The sequence below is a fragment of the Peromyscus eremicus genome, chromosome 1 (assembly GCF_949786415.1).
Source record: "Peromyscus eremicus chromosome 1, PerEre_H2_v1, whole genome shotgun sequence".
NCBI classification, from domain to species: Eukaryota; Metazoa; Chordata; class Mammalia; order Rodentia; family Cricetidae; genus Peromyscus; species Peromyscus eremicus.
This window is the reverse complement of record NC_081416.1, coordinates 185,637,487-185,661,545: the sequence shown is the minus strand read 5'-3', so window position 1 is coordinate 185,661,545 and position 24,059 is coordinate 185,637,487. Positions and strand designations below refer to the sequence as shown.

Below are 24,059 nucleotides of genomic sequence, written 5' to 3'. Positions count from 1 at the left end.
AAGATTCTTCTCATTCTTCTAGTCCTATTATTCTTATGATTGGCCTTTTCATAGTGTTCAAGTATCCCTGGATGTTTTGTGTCAAGGTTTTTTAGGATCTAATATTTGATAATTGTATCGATTTTTTCTCTCATATCTCAATGCCTCAGAATCTCTATTCTATCTCTTGTATTTTGTTGGTGATGCTGATGTGTGTAGTTCCTGTTTTCTTACCTAGATTTTCCTTTTCCAGAGTTCCCTCAGTTTGTGTTTTCTTTATTGTTTCTAATTCATTTTCAGGTCTCTTTTATTAAGAAATTATTTATTCATTTTACATACCAACCACAGACTCCCCTCTTTTCCCTCCTCCTGCCCCTCAGCATTCCCTCCTAACCCATTCCCCATTCCCTCCTCTTACAAGGTAAGGCCTCCTATGGGAAGTCAGCAGAGCTTGGTACATTCAGTTGAGGCAAGTCCAACCCCCCACCCCCCGAATCAAGGATGTGCAAGATATCTAACTGTAGGTAGTGGGCTCCATAAAGCTGGTTCATGCATCAGGGATGGATCTTTATCTTTCTGCCAAGGGGCCCCTTAAACAGATCAAGGTATACAACTGCCTCAATTATGGAGAGGGCCTAGTTGATTCCCATGGAGGATCTACAGGTGTTGGTTTAAAGTTTATCTTGGTTTGGTTGTCTCTGTAGATTTCCCCATCATGATTATGATGCTCCTTGCTTATTGAATCCCTCTTCTCTTTCCTTGATTGGACTCCTGGAGCTTGGCCTGCTGTGGTTCTCTGCATCTGCTTCCATTAGTTACTGGATCAAAGCTCTATTATAACAGTTAGGGTATTCACCAATCTGATTACTAGGGTAGGTCAGTTCAGGTACCATTTCCACTATTGCTAGTAGTCTAAACTGGGGTCATCCTTGTGAATTCCTGGGAACTTCCCTAGCACCCAGTTTCTCTCTGTCTCCATGATGTCTCCCTCTAACATGGCATCTCTTTCATTGCTCTCCCACTCTGTTCATGCTCCAGCTCAACTCTTGTTCCCTCATGTTCTCATCTCTGATCCCATGCCTGCTATTCCCCACCTCTCAGTTTACTTATTCATCTATTTCCCCATCCCAGGGCAATTCATGCATCTCTCTTAGGGTTGTCCTTGTTAGCTAACTTCTCTGGAGCTGTGGGTTGTAGTCTGGTTATTTTTTGCTTTATATCTAATATCCACGTATGAGTGAGTACATGTCATGTTTATTCTTCTGAGTCTGGTTTACCTCACTCAGGATGACATTTTCTAGTTCCATCCATTCAGGTCTTAAAGTTATATTCCTCTGTTTCATCTGATTTTCCTCCTTCTTTAAAGGATTTACTCATTTCCTACACTGTTTCATTTGTCTTTTCCTCTATTTCTTTCAGGGATTTTTTTCATTTCTCCCTTAAGGTCCTCAACCATCTCCAAGAATTTGGTTTTAAGGTCTTTTTTATTCTACTTCAGCTGTGTTGGAATAGTCAGGGCTTGCTGTAGTAAGACAGCTGGCATTGCTAGTGACATATTGCCTCAGCTGTTGTTGATTGTATACTTACACTTGTGTCTAGGCATCTAAGTTTGTGGTGAATATAAGCCTAGGTGCTTATTTTTATGTTCATCTTATTTGAATGTGTTTTGTTCCTTTGTTTCCTTTTTCTCTTTTTTCCCCTCCAGTTGGCCTGAGGTTCTTCAAGACATCTCCACTTGAGTTGGAGGAAAAAGTTCTGGTGTCTGAATTGGCCTCTGGTCCATCAGGGGAACTCTTTCCAGGTTGGGGCTGAGGCACTCTGATGCATAGGGATTTGTGATTGTAGATAGAGTGGAGCACCATAATGTGGGATAGTATAGAGGTGGGCTTCCAATGTGAACATCTTATAGTCCTGCATGTTCTCCAGTTGATCAGAGACTCAGTATTTTGGGTCTGTTGCATTGTGGTCTGGAGGGTTATAGATGGGTGATAGCTTTGGGGGGACAAAGACAGTGGGTGATGTTCAAGGATGGATGGCCTACTTGGAATTCTGGTGGCCATTGTTGTCTCTGATAGAGATGGGAAACTCTACCCCATTGGGGTCTGGGATAATGTAGAAACAGTTATGGAAACAGGGAATAGACTAGGCTGGCACTAAGAGAGAGATCTGGAGAGTTCAACATGCAAATGGCCCATAAAGATTTTTGTTGGCAGGCGTGTTAAAGGGTAGAGACTTGATTGACAAGTGTATGGTTGGGTTGAATCATTGACTTGCTCTGTCACTGGTGCTTTATCTGGGGTTAACAGTCATTTGTTCATCTGCCCAGGAACCCACAATGTTCAAGCACATGTGAAAACAGTAAAACTTTTTTGAACAGTCAATTAGCAAAAAGTAAGTAAATATTAAAAGTAAAAGTACTCAGATGCTTCTCACAGTGCTACACAAGTTGCATCATAGGACTGTGTTGCAACCTCTGTTATAAACACACTTCAAGTATATTTTGCACCATGTGTTCTATTAAATTATGCACATTATTAGACTAACTGCAGATCATTACCTTCCCCTCCATTCCAACAAATCCAATCTCTAAATCCCTTCCCCATCTCAGCAGCAGACTACATGTTGGGCACTCAATTCTCTTCCTCTGATCCTATTGTCAATGGAACACAGGAATCTCCCCCTCCTAACTTTCCTCCTCTCACTCATTGCTTTAACAGAGCCCCAAATTCAAGGAGACATTCCCTGGATACTTATAGTCCACTCCAGGCAGGGAAGCATAAAACTTAACTGCAAATGTTCACCTCTCCTTCAGTTCCTAAAAAAATAAAAACAAAAACAAAAAAACAATGCCATGTCATATACCCAGTTATATAGCCTATCACCTGCTTCAGCCAGCCGCATCAACTTCTCCAGTGAATCACACAGATCTTCCTCACCAAACTTCCTTGTCCATACTCTATGCTTTTTTCCTAGCCATGCAACCTGAGCAACTACACCCAGGGAACACTCACGAAACTGTGGCTAGAGAAGCAGATTGGCTATCCACAGATATTCACCTCTGCTTCCATTCTTCCCCTGTCAAATCACACATTACCATTCTCAGTTTTATAAAAGACTTTCTGCTTTGGCCATTCTTGACTCTCTAACACATTCCTAGGGGACTAAGACATACTGGTGGAAAAACCTAGTGCCCTTGCTTCAAAGGAACCAACCCTTTTCATCTCCCTACATGGCCTTTCTTCCTTAATTGGTCTCAGCTCCCAGTCCTAAAAATATATTTTACATGGGAACCTCAGTGAATAGGCCTCTTAGGATAGCAGAAATTTTTCTACCAAGCAACATACAGCCACCAAAAACTACAATGACAACATTAAAATAATAAAAAAAAAAAATCCATCCCTGGTGCATCAACAGGCTTTTAGGAACCAAATACCTATGATGGGACACCTAATATCGTCCATGTAATGATGAATTATAGACTTAGGAAACTGTTTATGTATTAATTCTAATGGCTGTTCTACACAATATTGGCCCAGGGTTGGGCTATTCCACATTCCCTGTGGGAGAATCCTCTATTGATATCTCTTTGCTGGTTGAGAATTATTATATGTAGGCACCCCGAAGGTGAATCTTTCTCTGTCTTTTCCTTGTAAGGGTGTTGAAAAGCAAGTCTTTTTTAAAAAAATTATTTTATTTTATTTTATTTATTTATTTTTATTTTATTTTATTTTGCAATACAGTTCAGTTCTATATACCAGCCACAGATTCCCTTGTTCTCCACCCTCCCGCCCCTCTCCCCTTCTCCCCAGCCCACCTCCCATTCCCACCTCCTCCAGGGCAAAGCCTCCCCCGAGGACTGAGATCAACCTAGTAGACTCAGTCCAGGCAAGTCCAGTCCCCTCCTCCCAGGCCGAGCCAAGTGACCCTGCATAAGCCCCAGGTTTCAAACAGCCAACTCATGCAATGAGCACAGGACCCGGTCCCACTGCCTGGATGCCTCCCAAACAGATCAAGCCAATCTACTGTCTCACCCATTCAGAGGGCCTGATCCAGTTGGGGACCCCTCAGCCATTGGTTCATAGTTCATGTGTTTCCATTCATTTGGCTATTTGTCCCTGTGCTTTATCCAACCTTGGTCTCAGTAATTCTCGCTCATATAAACCCTCCTCTTTATCACTAATTGGACTCCCAGAGCTCCACCTGGGGCCTAGCCATGGATCTCTGCATCCAGATCCCTCAGTTGTTGGATGGGGATTCTAGCACAACAATTAGGGTGTTTGGCCATCCCATCACCAGAGTAGGTCAGTTCGGGCTGTCTCTCAACCATTGCCAGCAGTCTGTTGTATGGGTTATCTTTGTGGATTTCTGTGGGCCTCTCTAGCACTTTGCTTCTTCCTATTCTCATGTGGTCTTCATTTACCATGGTCTCCTATTCCTTGTTCTCCCTCTCTGTTCTTGATCCAGCTGGGATCTCCCGCTCCCCCAAGCTCTCTTTCCCTCGACCCTTGCCCTTCATTACCCTCTCGCTCTTGCTCTTCTAATCAATGGATAAAGTGGGGGAAAATGTGGAACAACTTGAAACACAGGTGTTAGCCTCTGTTCAACCACGAAGGAGGAAGCCGCAGCAAGAAGGTGGATGTGAACTCCAGCAGGTGTCTGTCTGTCAAAGAGAAAAGCATCAGCCTGGGAGAGTCCGCTCCCCAGCAGCACAGCAGTCCCTTAAGAGAAAACGTTGCCTTACAGCTGGGACTAAGCCCTTCAAAGACCTTTGCAAGACGAAACCAAAACTGCGCGGCTGAGATCCCTTAGATGGTTGAAATAAGCATTGAGAAGGACAGTGACTCGTGCACCACCCCGAGAACAAGGCTTGCTCAAAGAGACTGCTACTCTCGTCGTGCCCCATGGGGAGGGAAGAAGAAACATTCCTGTTCCACAAAGACCCAGAGTTCATTGTATACTGAGAAGAAGTTTGGTAGAACTAGGAGCAGCCTTCAGAGGTGAGAGCGGTGCTATGAAGCCAGCTCGGTGCATGATATGGACAGTGTTTCCAGCAGGGCGGTCGGGAGCCACTCTCTGAGGCAGAGGCTCCAGGACACTGTGAGTTTGTGTTTCCCCATGAGAACTTACAGCAAGAAGTCAAAGCCTGTCTTTCCCAATAAAAGAAAACATCATCTTTCTGAATTAATGCTGGAGAAATGCCCTTTTCCTACTGGCTCAGATGTAGCACAGAAGTGGCATTTGATTAAGCAGCATACAGCTCCTGTGAGCCCACATTCAACGTTTTTTTGATACATTTGATCCCTCATTGGTGTCTACAGAAGATGAAGAAGATAGGCTCCCAGAGAGAAGATGGCTTAGTATAGAGGAAGGGGTGGACCCCCCTCCCAATGCACAAATACACACCTTTGAAGCCACTGCACAGGTCAATCCCTTGTGTAATCTGGGAACAAAGTTAGCCCCGGGGATGATGGAAATAAGTGGAGACGACTTGTGACTCAGAAGAGGATTCCACCACCCTGTGTCTGCAGACTAGGAGGCAGAGGCAGCGCCAGGTGTCCAGGGACAGCCACTCACACGTGAGAAGACAGGGAGCTTGGAGAGTTCATACACAGATCGATTACATACACTGCCTTGTGCCGGATTTGCTTCAGATCACAGGCAATCCCTGTTACTGGGGTGTGATGGACCGATACGAAGCAGAAGCCCTTCTGGAAGGGAAACCTGAAGGCACGTTTTTGCTCAGGGACTCTGCGCAGGAGGACTACCTCTTTTCTGTGAGCTTCCGCCACTACAACAGATCCCTGCACGCCCAGATCCAACAGTGGAACCACAACTTCAGCTTCGATGTCCACAACCCTTGCGTGTTTCACTCCTCCAGTGTCACGGGCCTTCTGGAACATTACAAAGACACCAGCTCTTGCATGTTTTTTGAACCATTGCTTACGATATCACTAAATAGGACTTTTCTTTTCAGCCTGCAGTATATCTGCCGTGCGGTGATCTGCAGGTGCACCACGTATGATGGGATCGGTGGGCTCCCTCTGCCATCAATGTCACAGGATTTGTTAAAAGAGTATCATTATAAACAGAAAGTTAGGGTTCGCTGGTTAGAGTGAGAACTAGTCAAGGCAAAGTAACCCCTGTCCCCCAAGAGCATTCCCCAGGGTCTGCTCTCATGTGCATCAGACAGTATTCCCATAGGAAGCACAGAGTCGGCTGCTAGGACTTTGCACCCAGAATGTGAACTTATTCTTCAGCCTCTATCCAGTGGGATCTTCTGTTGCACAGATAGAGGTGCCTAGAAACAACAGAGCATTTGTGGGTGTCCAGGGCTGGGAAACACAGCTAGTTAGTGAGCAGTGTGGTTTGAAATGGCTGTGATGCCTGAGTGAGGCAGCTCTGGGGCATTTGCTATGAAGAATTCTGTTTCTTTTTTTTTTTTTTTTTGGTTTTTCGAGACAGGGTTTCTCTGTGTAGCTTTGCACCTTTCCTGGGACTCACTTGGTAGCCCAGGCTGGCCTCGAACTCACAGAGATCCACCTGGCTCTGCCTCCCAAGTGCTGGGATTAAAGGCGTGCGCCACCACTGCCCGGCTAGAATTCTGTTTCTTACTGAAGAACAAATTATTAATATTGGATGGGTATTTCAACAGTGTGACTAATGTTTGAAATTATTTTTTCTAAGAATTTTTCTACAACCTTCCAAAAGTAGTGATGTTTGTAGTTAACTATAAATCAAGCTTTGAAAGTCCAAAACAAATAAGAAAAGACTGCCTTCTTTTTCGAGAAAAAAAATGCAACTTTTCTGGCCATAGGGCATTGTGCATTGTCAATGTGGTTTATGGTCAGTCTCCTTTTCTCCTCAGAGAAAGAGACTCTGAAGTAAGCCAAGGTCTCTAAAATAGTTCTCAAAACTTCAGACTTAGAGTTAGTAGTAGATTTGTGTTTCAAAGCCCTCAGTACTCTTCTGGGATGAGCGCTGTGACTTCAGACAGGCATGCAGTTGGAGTTTCTAGTGGGATTTTTTTTTCCTAAGTTAACATGTGCAGTCCACATATTGTTCATCAGAATTGCATCTTCTCCTGTGTCCTTGAGTTTGTGAACCCAGAGGGAAATGAGACTAGAAGATGCCCAGACACATCAGATAATAGTGACTACACTGGTTGCTGATGTTGAGTTATGTTAAACTATAATTAATCATTTGGACAGCAGTATTTATCTCTTTGTTGTAAGCTCATAGCTGAATTACTTAAGTACAGTTTATAGCATTTTAGTGCAGTTAATTCTTTTTCTGTATTTTTTTTTCATTTATGTGTGTATGGGTATTTTGTCTGCATGTATATCTGTGCAACACTGGCATTATTGATGTGTAATGATACCAGAAGAGTGATTCAGGATCCTGGGAACTGGAGAGAGCTTCTTGCCAATGAATTGGACCTGCAAATCAAACTTGGGTCCTCTTCATGAACAGCAATTATAATTGACATCTAAGCCATCTCTCCAACCTTGAAATATACCCAATGAAAAACTTGCTCACTGGAGGAATCTTGCTTTGTCCCCATAATTCTTGCATAGTTCATTAAAACCAATAAGATTACATCTAGTTTGCTTCTTTGTATGGGAGGTATCAGTAGTAATAAAAAATTTCTAGGGTTTTCTAGCTACTCAACATTACATCAGTTTGTTTCCACACATTCAAATGAAATATTCCATATACGTTCCAGGCATAATTATAGATAGAATTCGGATGTGGGTGGTTTTAAGGTACCCAATTCATACTGACTAACTAAAAAAGTGGATTGATTTTTAAGGGAGTTAACTTCAGAAAAGTCTTCTAACTTGATTTGAAGTGCTATCTTAGGTTGCTCAGATAGTATGAAATAGGCAATTAATATTCTTCCTCAGAGTAATAAGGATAATCATTCCCTTGGAAAAGACATATGACCTAAAGGTGTAGCTACTGAGCTAAGTATCCTTTCTGAGGGCAGCAATAAAATCACATTTGTGCTTACCATATTAGAGCAATAGAAAAACACCTTCCAAGAAAACTCAACAACACAACAGAAAGATCCATCTCTGTGTCCAAGTTAACTTCATTCAAGAGATGCAAGTATGGTTCAACATAGGCAGATCAGTTAAGTGTAATACACTACATAATAAAATATAAGGATACAACTACATTTTCCTTCAAAAATGTGCAGAAAAGATACTTAACAAAATCTAGCATCCCTGTAGAGTTAAAAAATAAAACAAAGCCTGAAAGAATAGAATGAACACATCTTCACATTTTAAGTTTTACTGTGGTAAATTTATGGACATCATTGTACTACATTAGAGAAAAAAATAATATTCACTAAAATTAGAAATGAGGACAAGTATGTGTGGTAGTGCATGTCTTTAATCCAAACACATTGGAAGCACAGGCAGAAAATCTCTGCCCTCTCATAGAGAGCCTGGCCTATGTAGCAAATCCAAGTCAGACAGGGTCTCATATGGAAACCCTGCCTTGACAGAACTAAACAGAAACTGGACAGAGATATGCGTTTTCCCCACACTTCTTCAAAATAGTCCTTAAAATGTTGGGGAATGGGAAAAAAGGAATACAAAGAAGAAGGAAACATTTTAGCCTGGTCAAGAAAGACAGTTGCCCTCAACCAACACTACACAGTGAGACATTGTTTCAACCATAACAGAAAAGGAAGCATTGTAGTTATCCATATTTGGGGGGAACATGAAATGATCCAGTGCATAGGAGATGCAAAAAAAGGATGCAAAGTTAGCAAGCAAGAATTAGGAACTTTCTGATGGAATGTACAGATCGCCATCACCAGGTACATGGTAATACAAAGATATGTACATTTTTTTTGTATTTTTTTATTTTATAATTTTATTTTACATATCAGTCATGGATTCCCCTGTCCTCCCCCCTGCCTTTCCCCTAGCCCTCCCTCCATTCCTATCTCCTCCAAGGCAAAGATCCCCTGGGGATTCAGCTCAACCTGGTAGATTCAGTCCAGGCAGGTCCAGTCCCATCCTCCCTTTGCCGAGGCTGAGCAAAGTGTCCCTGCATAGGCCCCAGGTTCCAAACAGCCATGTCATGCACTAAGGACAGGTCCCAGTCCCAGGTCCACGGATTCCCCTGTCCTCCCTCCTCAAGCCCCTCTTTCTATCCTCTCCCTGACCACCCTCCATTCCCATCTCCTCCAGGGCAAGGACTCCAATGGGGATTCAGCTCAGCCTGGTAGATTCAATCAAGGCAGATCCAGTCCCATCCTCCCTTCGCCCAGGCTGAGCAAAGTGTCCCTGCATAGACCCCAGGTTCCAAACAGCCATCTCATGCACTAAGGATAGGTCCCGATCCTATTGCCTGGGGGCCTCCCAAACCGTTCAAGTTAATCAACTGTCTAAATTATCCAGAGGGTCTGATCCAGTTGGGGGGTCCTTAGCTATTGGTTCACAGTTCATGTGTCATGCTAGAACTCTCATCCAATGACTGATGGAAGCAGATGCAGAGATCCACGGCCATGCCCCAGGTGAAGCTCCAGGAGTCCAGTCAGCGAGAAAGAGGAGGAGTTGTATGAGTGAGAATTGTTGAGACCATGATTGGAAAAAGCACAGGGACAAATAGCCAAACTAGTGAAAAGCAACAGTTTTTTAAATTGATAACTATAAGAGGCCATCTTTCAGGTAACAGAATAGGCAAAGGAATTCCGGATTGTAGAGAGCCTATTGGTTGAATTACTTTGTTAATTGCTCTTATGTCTGTTACCATTCTCCATTTACCAGATTTCTTTTTAATAACAAATACAGGAGAATTCCAAGGGCTGGTTGATTCTTCAATATGCTGAACATTTAACTGCTCTTGTATCAGCTCTTCTAAAGCCTGTTGTTAAAGGCCATTGCTGAACTTATATAGGCTTATCTTTTAACCATTTTAAAGGTAGAGCTGTTGGTGTCTTTGGAAAATCATTGGTTGTTGTGCCCTGTTCTTGTACAATCTGGATGGCTACTGACAGCTCTTTAGAATAATATCTTCTAATATCTCTCTCAGAAACATGTGTTAGTTTATGATTTGTTTCTGAGGTTGGAGGAATGTTAATCTGAGTATTCCATTGTTGTATTAGATCACAGCTCCATAAGTTCATAGCTATATTAGCCACATGTGGCTATCATTTTCCTCTCTGTCCTGCTGGTCCTACACATTTGAGCCATCTTGTACTCTGTTTCACTTGAGATAATGTTCTGTTCCCTAACAGCTGAACATTTACCTCCTGCACAGACCAATTTGGATGCCAAAATTCTGGTGCAATTATTGTCACATCCATACCCATGTCTAATAATTCTTCCAAGAGAACATCATTTATTCATATTTTTAATTTTGGTCTTTGTTCATTTAGAGAAGTTTGTAAAAAATCTGCTTTATGGTTCCTCCTGAATTTTCTACTTTTCTGCTGTAGTTGTTCTATCCTCCCGAGCAGTCCGGTTTATTTCAATAGTCATTTGGTTATTTAATTGCTCTGAGTAGAGGTTTCTTTTTGATGGCATAAAGGTCTGAACTGAATTTGCTGTGGGGGCCTACATGAGGCCTCTCTGGGAGTTTCCTGAAGGCAGAGGCAAAAGATTACCTTGTCCGTCTCTTGTTGATCTACATTTGTTGGTCTAATATTTACCTTTACCATATCTTCTGCATAATCCAGGATGGAGGGACATTCTGTTGCCATTGTTCTTTGAATAAACATTCTTTCTAGGAACACCCTGTTCACACTCCCTTTTCTAATAATTTTGTTTACCACAACCAAAACTTCTGACTTTTTTTCCCTCAAAGGTTTTGAAATCACTTCTATCCACATCTCATCATGGTCATGAGATTCAATATTAATTGTGTCCCTGATCCAATCCTCCAAGGGTGCTGATCTTGCTTTTTAATGGCCTGATTATTCTTTTGCATTCTTCATTTGCATTCTCAAAAGCCAAACATTCAATTATTATCTGTCCAGCTTCTGAATTTGGTATTATTCTATGTACTGCTGAGGACAGCCTTTGTAAGAAATCTGTGAAGGATTCTCCGGGACCCTATATCCCTTTTGTGAATGATTCAATTTTTTTCCTGCTTCCTCAATTCTGTTCCATGCATTCATTGCTGCCATGTGACATAGAATTAAGGTTTGGTTATCATATAAACAGTATCTTTGTATATCAGCATATTCGCCTTATCCGAGCAGTTGATCATGGTAAATTTCCACATCTCTTGTTCTACATCCATTTTCTATTGTTTTAGCCTCCTCCTTTAACCATGTTCTCCACTGTAATTGTGCTCCAGACTCTAGAACAGCTGTTACCAATTCTTTCCAATGCTGAGGAGTAATCCTATTACAAGTTTGCCATGAGTTTAACTTTTGCTTTACAAGTGGAGAATGCATGCCATATGATACTATAGCTTCCTTAAATCTCCTTAAATCTCCCATTTCCACCAGAGTCCAGTTAGCTTGTACATGCCCTTAAGCAGGCAATTCCTGTAAGGTTACCAGATAGATTAAGTTTGATTGTTTGAAAACACGCTGTCTCTCTGTAACCATATAAGTCAATCCTGAAATAATTTCACCTTTAAATTCTTTTCTCTGGGTCTGAATTTCTCTATAAATCATTTTAACAGATTTTTCTAAAGCTTTTATCTTGGCACTTAAATTGAACAACCTTTTTAATACTATAATAAGGATGATTAAACAAATAATATTCATAATTGATGTTATATACATCCCATCAACAATAATTATCCTCTCATTTAATTGTTCCATTTTCAGACTGCCTAACGTGTTATCAAAAAAAGACCAATTTTGTTCCATTGTAAAAATGTTTCCCATTTTTTAATATGGGAAAAAATTCTCTTTTAACTAGTTTCTCCCTTTAATGACTTACCAAGTCTGCTTAGAAGAGTAGTAGTCCAAGCAAATTTAAAAGCAGCTAACTAGTCTGCTGGTAGTCCAAAATTGGAATTAAAAGAGAGGGGCATGGGCTATTACACACCAGGAGAAAAAAAAAAAAACAACAAAATTCTAGCTTCGTGCTCTGGCCTGAGCCAAGCCGGGCCTGAGCCACAGACCCTGTAACCCCAAAAGCAGTCCAGCCACTTGCAGATCTGTCCCCTTGCAGCTGTATCTAGCTAACCTTACCTCACCAAGCAACAGCTTCCAAAGTGTGTGCTACTTCCTGTTTTCCTGCACCTTTATTGCCTTGCTGTTCTGTCCCCTCATTGGCTCTTAGCCTAGCTGCCTCACTTCCTTGTCACTGCCTGTCTGTTCAGACCTCCAGGTCTCTATGGCTGGTAGTGGGATTAAAGGCATGTGTCACTATGTCTGGTTCTGTTCCCTAGTATGGCCTTGAACACAAACAGACCCTGCCTGCCAAGTGATCAGATTAAGGCATGTGCTACCACTGCCTGACTTTTGTGTTTACTTAAAATGACTTGCCATTCCCTCTGATCTGCAGCCAAACTTTATTTATTAACATACAAATAAAATATTACTACATTTCAGCACAATAAAATATCACCACATCCAGCTTATTACATCATTTCAACTTCACAGCACAGGACATTTGATTCAGTATTTGGGTCTGGTTGGGAATACCATTCAGTTTTGGATAGTTCTTCTATTGACTACAAAGGATTATTTTTAGGTCTCTGTCCATAATAACCATCATACCCTCTTACAGAATACCAACTGAAAACATCCAGTTTCCATTGGCCTTAACTTTTTCCGTGGATGAAGTCAATAGGAACCCTGATCTTTTGTCAAATATGTCATTAGTATTTCATTGGCCCAAAGATGGTTGTAAGACTATGTCAAAATTATACAGTCTCATGCCTTTAACTGAAGAAAATCAAGATATTTACCCTAATTATGAGTGTAATGAAGAGCCTACTTGTTTAGTGGTGCTGACAGGACCAAAGTGGGAAACATCTGCTATGTTTGGTACATTGCTGGACCCCTACCTATCTCAACAGGTGAGATTTTTGTGGTATGGGTTTGCAAGAAATTGTGACTCTGTTGGAACAATACCAAGAATCTAAGAAGAGTATGTAGAATTATGTGAAACAGTGTGGTTCAAGAGTAGTATTGAGAGACTTGATGTGGCTTCATTTCCATTTTTGAAGTTGAGATGAGGGAAAAATAATAGGTAAGAAGTTTTTACAGAACTCTTTGCTGAAAGTGTGTTTACAAGTTCTTAGAAGTGCATGTTACCTCATGCTGCTCCCTGTGTCCTAGATCCTTCAGCTTACCTATGGACCTTTCCATCCTATCCTGAGTGATCATGAAAAATTTCCCTATCTGTATCAGATGGCCCCCAAGGACACAGCTCTACCCGTGGAAATGGTCTCTTTGATGCTTCACTTCAACTGGAACTGGATAGGACTGGCCATCTCTGACAATGACCAGGGTACCCAATTTCTCTCACATTTGAGAACTGAGATGGAAAAAAATATAGTCTGCTTTGCCTTTGTAAGCATGATCCCAGCCAACATGCATTTTTACATGTCAAGAGCTGAAGTGTATTATAACCAAATCATAACATCATCTGCAAACGTAGTTATCATTTATGGCGACACAGACAGTACTCTAGCTGTGAGCTTTAGAATGTGGGAATCCCTAGGTATACAGAGAATATGGGTGACCACCTCACAGTGGGATGTCACTACAAGTAAGAGAGACTCCACAGTTGGCTCATCTCATGGGACACTAGCTTTTACACACCACCATTCTGAGATTTCTGGTTTTAAAACATTTGTCCAGACACTGAACCCTCTGAAATACACAGATGAATACATTGCAAGGCTGGGATGGATGAACTTTAACTGTGAAGTCTCAGCTTCTAAGTGTAAGACACTGAAGAATTGTTCATCCAATGCCTCATTACAATTTCTAATGGGACAGACTATTGACATGGACTTTAGTGATGACAGTTATGACATATATAATGCTGAGTATACTGCAGTCCATGCTGCTCATGAGATGCTTCTTCAACATGTGTATAATGGGAATGAACACTATGGTAACTGCTTAAAGGTAGTGTTTTTTCTATTGGATGAAATTATGTGTCATCAATATAGCCTTTAAGAGTCTGTCAGATGCCCCAATTTACTGGATTAGCAAATATTTAGTCAAAATATGAATATTTTGAAATTATTTTCTGGTAAGGTTTAAATCTAGAGTCTGATATAAATATTAATGTCAAAGCAATGGAGTGGAGGACACAATTTATCAAGGAATATCAGTAACGTAATTACAGAACACCTGAATATCATTTCACTTCTTCTATTACTGGAAATATAACAGTCCTTCCCCATTAATCCTCTCCATGATAAGAAGATGAGCCCTTGTTCATCGATTGTCAAGCATGTGGTAATCAGTGTATGAGATGGTTTTCACAAGTGTTCTCAACTGATTCTGCCCTAGTGTAGAGGCTCTAGGGACCTTCTTTGGCACACTGTGTGTAATTACACAGGAATTACTGTGTAACAGTGGTGCTGTTATTTGTTTCTGGACATACATGTGTCTGTATGTGAATGAATGGTTCTCACTGTGTATGGGAGAATGATTCTTTTTTTCTGTGTATATGTGTGTATATCTGCGTTGCTGCATATAGTGTGTATATCAGTCTATCTGCATATCTGTCTGTGGAACTGAGCATAAATTTATCTTGTGTCAAAGTCTTTGTGTATGTGTGTTTGTTTTATTATATTTTCCTGTGTGTTTTTCAGTTCAGCTGCATGTCACTACTGCAGTGTTTTGTGTATCTGCTTGCACATATGAATATCTGTTTTTCTGTGTCTGTCTGTGTGTGTGTGTCTGTCTGTCTGTCAATCTTTGATTGTGAGCATAAATTTGTATATGTCAATGTTTCTCGGTGTGGGTGTTTCAATATGTGTATGTCTCCCCATGTGTATTTGTCTATAAGTGTGTGCATTTGTGTGTGAGCCTCTGTGTTTTTCAGGTTTCTGTTTCTGTGTGTCTGTTTGGGTTAGTATGACTGTTTCTGACTGTATTTTGATGTGTGTGTCTGACATATATACGTGTGTGTATATTGTATGTATCTGTATTTTGTCTGTATGTCTGTATGGATGTGAGTCTCTCTCTCTCTCTCTCTCTCTCTCTCTCTCTCTCTCTCTGTGTGTGTGTGTGTGTGTGTGTGTGTGTATTTTTCTTACCAAAGTTTTGTGTCTGCATGTATGTCTGGGTTTCTGTTTGGTAGTTTCCTCTGAAAGAACTTAAATACTAGGAATGTTATTATACTTTTATTTATCCACTTGCTTTTATTTCTCTTATTATGTTTCTCTACTGGACACCTTTAATAATGTTTCCTTTATGATGAAATATGTATATGTTTTCTGACTTCAAGGAAGGGCACATACACTCTAGAATGCTGCCTCTCTTTCAGCTGCACTCCTTTCTAAGGAAGACTCACTTCATTAATCCTGTTAGAGAAAAAGTGAATATGAACCAGAGAGAAAACCTACAGGCAGAATATGACATTTTCCAGATTTGGAATTTCCCAAATGGATTTGGACTCAAGGTGAAGATAGGAGAGTTTAGTCCATATTTTCCACATGGTCAACAGCTCCATTTATATGAAGACATGATAGAGTGGGCCACAGGAACTAGACAGGTGGGTCTGACCTAACTGTAATTATTTCTGTCATACAGCAGTAACACTGTCAAGTGGGTCCATTTGTGCTGCCTTGTAACTGATGCACTGAAATAGATTTTTCAATCATTCCAGAACATGTTTCTTGTTTTTATTACAGAAAGTAAATTAATAGTTACCACTATACTATATTATTTCCAGTAAAGTGAGCAATATCCTCTTGATACCATTCTGATTACTACACAGTGCTTGTCTTTTTTTCTGCTGAACCTTTGACATAGATGCTGAAAGACTGAAGGTAAATGTAAGGAGGAATAAAGTAAACACAGGCAAACCATTAATTATTATTAAGTAATTTGTTTTAAGCCTTTTTACCAACAGGTCCTAAATTGCCAACATCGCTAACCAAATATTAAGATAACATTTTCATGGCCCATTTAGATACCCTATGAATTATAACTTTGTTTTTTCTTCCTTCCTTCCTTCCTTTCTTTCTTTCTTTCTTTCTTTCTTTCTTTCTTTCTTTCTTTCTTTCTTTCTTTCTCTCTGTCTCTGTCTCTGTCTTTCTCTTTCTTTGTTCCTTTTTTCTGTTAAATGTGTGTGGATGTCTTGTCTGCATATATGTTTCTGCAACACTGGTATGCCTGGTGCATATGGATGCCAAAACAATGGCTTGAATCCCTGGGTTGTGGAGACAGTGCAGGGCCACCCAGTGGGTGCTAAAAGTCATACTTGAACCCTGTACATGAGCAGTAATTGTTATAGACAGTCAAGCCATTTCTCCAGCCTAAAAGCATATTTTGTAAAAAAAAATTACTCAATAGAGGAACATTTCTTGGTCCCATTAATTCTTTATAGTTCTCTCAAACAAACAAGGGTGTGCCTATTTTCCTCATCTGTGTGGGGAGGAGGTATTATTGGTAGTAAAAGAAATGGCTTTGGAAATTTATAAATGATGTATACTTCTATGAACCTAAGGTATATTAAAGGAATGAATTCTGATGTGGGTGGTTTTAAGGTATCCAATTCAAACTTTCTGATAGCTTTCATTGGGCCTAGAGGTAAGGGACTCTTCATACCAGTGATTCCCTGCCCCTAGGACCCATTCCTGGGCCCCAAACATTAGATTAGATTCCAATCCTGAAACTTTATTAATATATTTTTTTTATATTTACATGTTTGTTTGTGTCACTACATAAGTTTATAAGTTGATAGGCACCATGTATATGCAGGGAATCAATGGAGAACAGACTAGGGCTTCTGATCCCTTGAACTCTGCTATGTGGGTTCTAGAAACCAAATATAAACCCTCTGTCTCTGTAAGATTAATGAAGAATGGAAACAAATTCTTGGGAAATTATAAGAAACTGTTCAGTATGATACAAAGGATTTCAAGCTATATCCAGAGATCCCCCCCTTTCAAAGTATCATTGTGATTTGAAATCTAGAGGAGTGTGGAGAATTGTTGCCACATAAAGTAGAAAATATGGAGTACTATAATCAGAATTTTATATATAGCATAGTTAATAAAGTAAAAAGTAGAAGACACAATGGTTTTTTATGACAGCAACTAGCTACAGTTATCCAAATGGTGTTGTCACCTACACAGCCCATGTTAGTCAAATGATTATTTAGAGATAGTTATATAAAAATGGCAGATACTTATGTTTTCTTTCTTGTTGCCTATCATCCTATACAATGAAAGTTCTTAAAGAACATTTATGGCCAGTAAAACAGTTCAGAAGTTAAATCCCTTTCTACTAAAGCTGATGATGAGTTCATCCCTTGGACCCATGTAATAGAAAGATGTTGCCAAGTCTTAGAGGTTGTGTTCTGATCCCTATGCACTCCACATACAACTTACTGCAATTTACTTAAATCAACTCTGAAGAAATTGTTTTACATATGAAACATATAAGAATAAAGGGTATTTACAATAATAAATACATCGAAAATTAAAGAAAATATTTTTATTATTTCTTTAATTATGTTTATATGTGTGAAACGGGTGGTTATGGGTACACAATTGCATGTGCATGTGAGAGGCATCCAAGGCCCCTGTAGTTAGAGTTATAGTCAGTTGTGAGACACCTGACATGGGTCTTTAGAACTGAATTCAGTTCTTCTGCAAGAGCAGTGTATTCTCTTCACTACTGAGAAAAATTTCTATTCCTTTAAAAAAAATAACTAGTTACATGTGACCATAAATGCATTGTTCTAGATAAAAAGACTTGAAACCTAGAAGCACATCATGACTCTATGCAATTATCCAATGATTCAGAGCAATTGTACTCAAGTTTCTTAAACTTTCCATGGTGGAGACTGCAACTTATGGATGGGATATTATTCCTCCAAATAAACATACTGTCCTATTACTCTTGCTTGAGTGTTCTTCTTTTATTGTGATCATGGTGTTATATCAATATCTACTTCACACTTGAGTACACTCACAAAATCTGAGACTCACATAGATGGAAATTAGTGAAAGAGGAAGAAAGGTGGTTGTCTGTTCCCAAAAGTGATAGAATCAAGAAGAAAGGCTTGTTAATGCTAAGTATGTACAGAGGTTCTGCCTTCAGGAGGGGGTTACTGAGTCTTATGAACAAGACTCAGGGACAAACCACCCCTACTTCCAGATAAGGACACAACTGGGGATATATTTATTTGATTAATTATTTTTGCACTTATAAACATAAAAATTATATTTATTTAACATTCTTCCTTCACTCTCACCCTCCTACTTCCCCCATATAAACCCAATCACTGTCATATTAGAGCTCTGTTGTTACTTTTGCATGTACATACATACACATATATACACACACACAACTTACTAATTATGAAGGAACTTTAGTTACAATAAGCATGGAAATATGGCTCTAGAAAGTCCTGCCTTTCTTCCCCATTCCCTTTACCTTGCTAAAAATCATGAGATTACAGTGATAGTTTGAATGAAATTGGCCCTATTAGAGGGTGTGGTCTTGTTGGAGAAGGTGTGGTCTTATTGGAGGATTTGTGCACTGTGGAGGACGACTTTGAGGCCTCTTATATGCTTAAGCCATACCAAGTGAGAGGGTTTTCTTCCTGTTGCCTATGGATCAAAGATGTAAAATACTCAGCTTCTTCTCCAGAACTATGTCTGCATGCTTAGCACCATGTCCCCCCATGATGATAATGGACTGAGCCTTTGAACTATAAGCCACTCAATCAAATGTTTTCCTTTGTAAGAGCTACTGGTATCATGGTTCTCTTTACAGCAATAGAAATGCTAACTAAGGCTATTACATTCCTAAAGCTAGTCATCTGTGTCTATTCCCTTATTTGGCCACTTCCTCCTCCTGAGGCTGACTATCAAGGTCCAGCTATCCAAGTATTGAAGTCCAGCTTCCCAAAACTCTGTTGTGTCTGTCCTAATTAAACTGTCCAATCAAAATTAAACACTTCAGCCTAACCAGGGGTTTCCCTTTCATCTTTATAAGCTGCCATTTTCCAAGAGGCCATGTCTGTGTCTTCTCTATCCAGAGCAGTTCTTTGTCCTCCATGGCCAAAAACCTCTTCCCCCTCTTTCTTATTGTTTTCCTCTTCTCCTTCATTCTCTATCTCCTGTTTTTGTCTCATATTCCCTGCTCATTGTTCTTTGGGTCAAATAAATCTACTTTGTGTTGGCATGTCATGTGTGAATTCTAAGTGTCCCTACAGATTATGTTTAGTATTTCTTCTATGTCAATGGGTTTGGGATAGTAAATTCAAACTAGAAAGCATATCACAGGAAGTGTCCCAATAGAAGACACAGTCCCCATCTATTACAGGAAGAACATAAATAAAACAGACAGAAAGACATCAGCAGGCACTACAATCATGGGATCTGAGACTTTAAAATACACTCTGTGCAAAATAATGGCTAATGATTTTACCCTCTCTCAATTCACCAGTTTAAGTCATGTACTGAAAATATCTGTACTTTCTGATAACATAACAAATGGCATCATCAACACATAGTAAATTAGACAATACACTGTGCATTTGGTTTCATTCCCCATAAAGATAATGAATGAGTATTATGCAATGGAAGCATTTTTATTCAGCAGTGTCCTTCGACTCCATCCTCAGAAACAAATGCAGATAGTGCAATGCTTCTTCAGCACATTAAATTGAAATATCCAGTCAATAAATGGCTAAAGCTGCATTAATCATACTTTCCTTTCTCCATCAGATGTGGAAAAATGTATGAGGTGTCCAGAGGACAAGTATGGCAACAGAGAGCAGAACCAGTGCATTCCCAAATCTGTGGTCTTTCTGACCTATGAAGATCCCTTGGGAATGACTCTTGCCTCAATAGCCTTGTGCTTCTCTGCATTCACAGTGCTTGTTCTTGCAGTCTTTGTCAAGCATCATGACACTCCCCTTGTGAAGGCAAACAATCAGAATCTTAGTTACATCTTGCTTATCTCACTTATGTTTTGTTTCTTGTGCCTCTTGCTCTTCATTGGCCATCCCAACTCAGCTACCTGTATTCTACAGCAAATCACATTTGGAGTTGTATTCACTGTGGCTGTTTCCACTGTCTTGGCCAAAACAGTGACTGTGCTTTTGGCTTTCATAGTCATAGCCCCTGGAAGAAGGATGAGGTTCTTCATGATTTCAAGGGCACCCAACTACTTCATTGCCATATGTACCCTTATCCAAATTATTCTCTGTGCAATATGTCTGCTAGTTTCTCCTCCCTTTATTGACACTGATGCACACTCTGAGCATGGCCAAATCATCATTGTGTGCAACAAGGGCTCAGTTACTGCATTCTACTGTGTCTTGGGATACCATGGCTCCCTTGCCTTAGGGAGCTTCATTGTGGCTTTCTTAGCCAGGAATCTCCCTGACAATTTCAATGAAGCCAAGTTGCTGACCTTCAGCATGCTGTTGTTCTGCAGTGTGTGGGTCGCCTTTCTCCCTTTCTACCACAGCATCAAGGGCAAGGTCATGGTGATGGTGGAGGTCTTCTCCATTTTGTCCTCAAGTGCAGGCATGCTGGGATGTATCTTTATCCCCAAGTGCTATATAATTTTGTTCCAACCAGAGAGAAATTCTCTTCAAACGTTAAGGGAGAAAACATCTTCCTGAACACTCATTTCATAAATTGTTACTGAAAAATATAGTTATGGTACAGAGACACCTGTTATGATACAATGCAAGATCTATGCATCAGCTATTGATTCTCACTGTTTCTTCTAATGATAATGCCCAGGAATGTCATGTATATTACTTTTCTGTACATTGTATCCTATAATCTTCCACTCAAACACTTATTTTACAAGACCTGTTTCCTGGATATTAGTGCATCAGGGATGTGTTCTTTTATTTCTCTAATACAAAGTAATATTTGAAATACACTCCAAGAAATTCTTTTGATATCTGAATTAATGTGTGACTTTTAATGTAAGAGAAAACTGAGAAAGTTTGTAGTATAGGGAATGAATATTTGGAGGTGACAAGAGACTGCTGTTGCATAGTAGGAGTTAGAGGAGTAAAACTTAGGAGAAAGAAAGATGTTTTGTTAAATAAATAAAAATAATATTGTGAAAGATGGGGAGATGTATCAGCATTTAAAATCATGTATGGCTTTTTCAAAGAAGATGAGTTCACTATCAAATCCATGCATCTTACCATTCATAGGCACCTATAACAATAGTGCCAATGGATCAGATGCCTTTTCTGTCTCTCAAGAACACCTACACACAGGTGTGCACATAAGAGCACACCCAAAAAGCACACATACACATAATTGAAATTAAATGAAAATTTTAAATTGAAGTTTACATATCACTACAATGGAACACTGATTTTCTTTCTTTCCCATTCATTGAAAACAGATTTTCTTTCACATAATATCCCCTGATTATGGTTTCCCCTCTAGCTCCTTAAAGCTCCTCCAAGATCCTCCCCACATCACTTCCTATCTGAATCCACCCCATTTCTATCTCTCATTGGAAAAAAGTAAGGTTTCTAGTGGATAATAAAAAAAAACCATACTATTATAAAGAAAATCTAACACATTGGAATTGGTCAAAATCGGCAAACATAAGAAAAAGAGCCCAAGAGAAGGCATGAGAATTAAACACATGTGTTTGTACATTCAGGAATCCCCCCAAAAATCTTTCCTTGAACCATAACATATATGCAAGCAATGTATAGTTTAAAATTGAGTAGAAGAGACAGGTGCGGTGGCAGTGGCCAGCAGAGGCAGGTAGGCCTGGAGGTGGCTGGCAGAAGCAGGCAAACCGGCAGAGGCAGGCAGGCCAGGCAGTGGCCCATGGAAGCAGGCAGGCCCGGTGGGAGTCGGCCAAAACACAGTTGCAATAAAGACCAGAAACTGAGCTATTACCCGCTGAAGAGTTAGTGAAAACAAGCTCTTAATCAAGAGCTTGGAACAGGGACGTCTTTAATCCCAACACCCGGGGAAGAAGATATCTCTGTGGGACAGAACCAGAGCGGATCTGAACACTCTGTCCGAGGCCAAACCAGGGCCCAGCTGCTGATCCTGCAAAACCCAACAACTTGGAGGTGTTGATGAGACTACCCTGCTCAGCTGAAATCCATCTGGGAGAGGATTCAGATCCCTACAGTTTGAAATCTGAGGAAATAAGATCAGCTGAGGAGTTGATGAATGAGTAAAACATGACCTGAGTAAACAGAAGGCGCTGCCCAGCCACCAAACCAGGTCACCAGAATCATAAGTATATATTTCACTGACTGAGATCAGCTGCTCCCAAAGAAACAGCCCAACAGCACCAATTTAACCAAGAACTCCTTGTGAACCAAGACTAAAAATTAGAACAAGAGAGGCATTTTCAGACACAGACACTGCGTGCACCAAGCAGAGGAAGAGATGAGTAGACACCAGTGCAAAAATACAGGCAACAACATAAAGACCTATATGGCAACATCAGTACCTAGTGATTCTACACCTGCAAGACCTGAACATACCAAGACAGAAGAAATCAATCCTAAAAATGACTTTAAGAAGATGATAGAGGTCCTTAAAGAGGAAATAAAAAATCCCCTTAAAGAAATGGAAGAAAAAACGAACAAAAAATTGGAAGAAATCAAAGAAAGCCAAGAAAAAGCAATTAAACAGATGAAGGAAACATTCCAAGATCTGAAAAATGAATTTGAGACAATAAAGAAAACACATGCTGAGGGAATGCTGGAAATAGAAATCCTGACTAAACGAATAGGAACTACAGAAACAAGTATAACCAACCGAATGCAAGAGATGGAATGGAGAATCTCTGATGCTGAAGACACAATACAGAAACTAGATTCGTCAGTCAAAGAAAACACTAAAGACAAAGAAGTCATAACACAAAACATGCAAGAAATTTGGGACACCATGAAAAGACCAAACCTAAGAATAATAGGGATAGAAGAAGAATACCAACTCAAAGGCACAGAAAATATATTCAACAAAATCATAGAAGAAAACTTTCCTAACCTAAAGAAAGAAATACCTATGAAGATACAAGAAGCTTACAGAACACCAAATAGGCTGGATCCCAAAAAAAAGTCCCCTCGACACATAATAATCAAAACACTAAACACATAGAACAAAGAAAAAATATTAAGAGCCGCAAAGGAGAAAGACCAAGTAACATATAAAGGCAAACCCATCAGAATAACACCAGACTTCTCAATAGAGACTATGAAAGCTAGAAGGTCCTGGACAAATCTTATGCAGACACTAAGAGACCATGGATGCCAACCCAGACTATTATACCCAGCAAAACTCTCAATCACCATAGGCGGAGTAAACAAAATATTCCATGATAAAACCAGATTTAATCAATACCTGTCCACAAACCCAGCCCTACAGAAAGCACTAGAAGGGAAAATCCAACCCAAGGAAGCTAAATACATCTATGAAAACTCAGGCAATAGATAATCCCACACCAACATACACCAAAGAAGGACAACACAACACAACCACACAAAAAATAACAGGAATTAACAATCACTGGTCATTAATATCCATCAATATCAATGGTCTCAACTCACCTATAAAAAGACACAGGCTAACAGAATGGATAAGAAAACAGGACCCATCCATCTGCTGCATACAAGAAACACAACTTAACTTCAAAGACAGACACTACCTCAGAGTAAAGGGCTGGGAAAAGGCTTTCCAAGCAAATGGACCTAAGAAACAAGCTGGTGTAGCTATCCTAATATCTAATAAAATAGACTTCAAACTAAAATCAATCAAAAGACATCAGGATGGACATTGCATATTTATCACAGGAAAATCCACCAAGATGAAGTCTCGATTTTAAACACTTATGCCCCAAATACAAAAGCACCCACATTCATAAAAGAAACACTACTAAAGCTTAAAACACACATCAAACCCCACACATTAGTAGTAGGAGATTTCAACACACCACTCTC

The 24,059-nt window shown here is 40.0% G+C and overlaps 1 protein-coding gene and 1 pseudogene across 1 annotated transcript in view; both read left to right on the top strand.

The window, feature by feature from the left end:
* The window catches only part of LOC131903389 (vomeronasal type-2 receptor 116-like), a 43,184-nt gene extending 22,446 nt beyond the window's left edge, over positions 1-20,738 (top strand). The window contains exons 2-6 of the mRNA XM_059253937.1: positions 12,690-12,981; positions 13,244-14,041; positions 15,414-15,641; positions 16,639-16,681; positions 19,834-20,738. Coding sequence (XP_059109920.1) covers positions 12,690-12,981; positions 13,244-14,041; positions 15,414-15,641; positions 16,639-16,681; positions 19,834-20,738 — 2,266 coding nt within the window. The remainder of the gene's footprint in view (positions 1-12,689; positions 12,982-13,243; positions 14,042-15,413; positions 15,642-16,638; positions 16,682-19,833) is intronic.
* LOC131896019 (suppressor of cytokine signaling 5-like) lies at positions 2,008-6,116 on the top strand (annotated as a pseudogene).
* Positions 20,739-24,059: the final 3,321 nt, after the last annotated feature.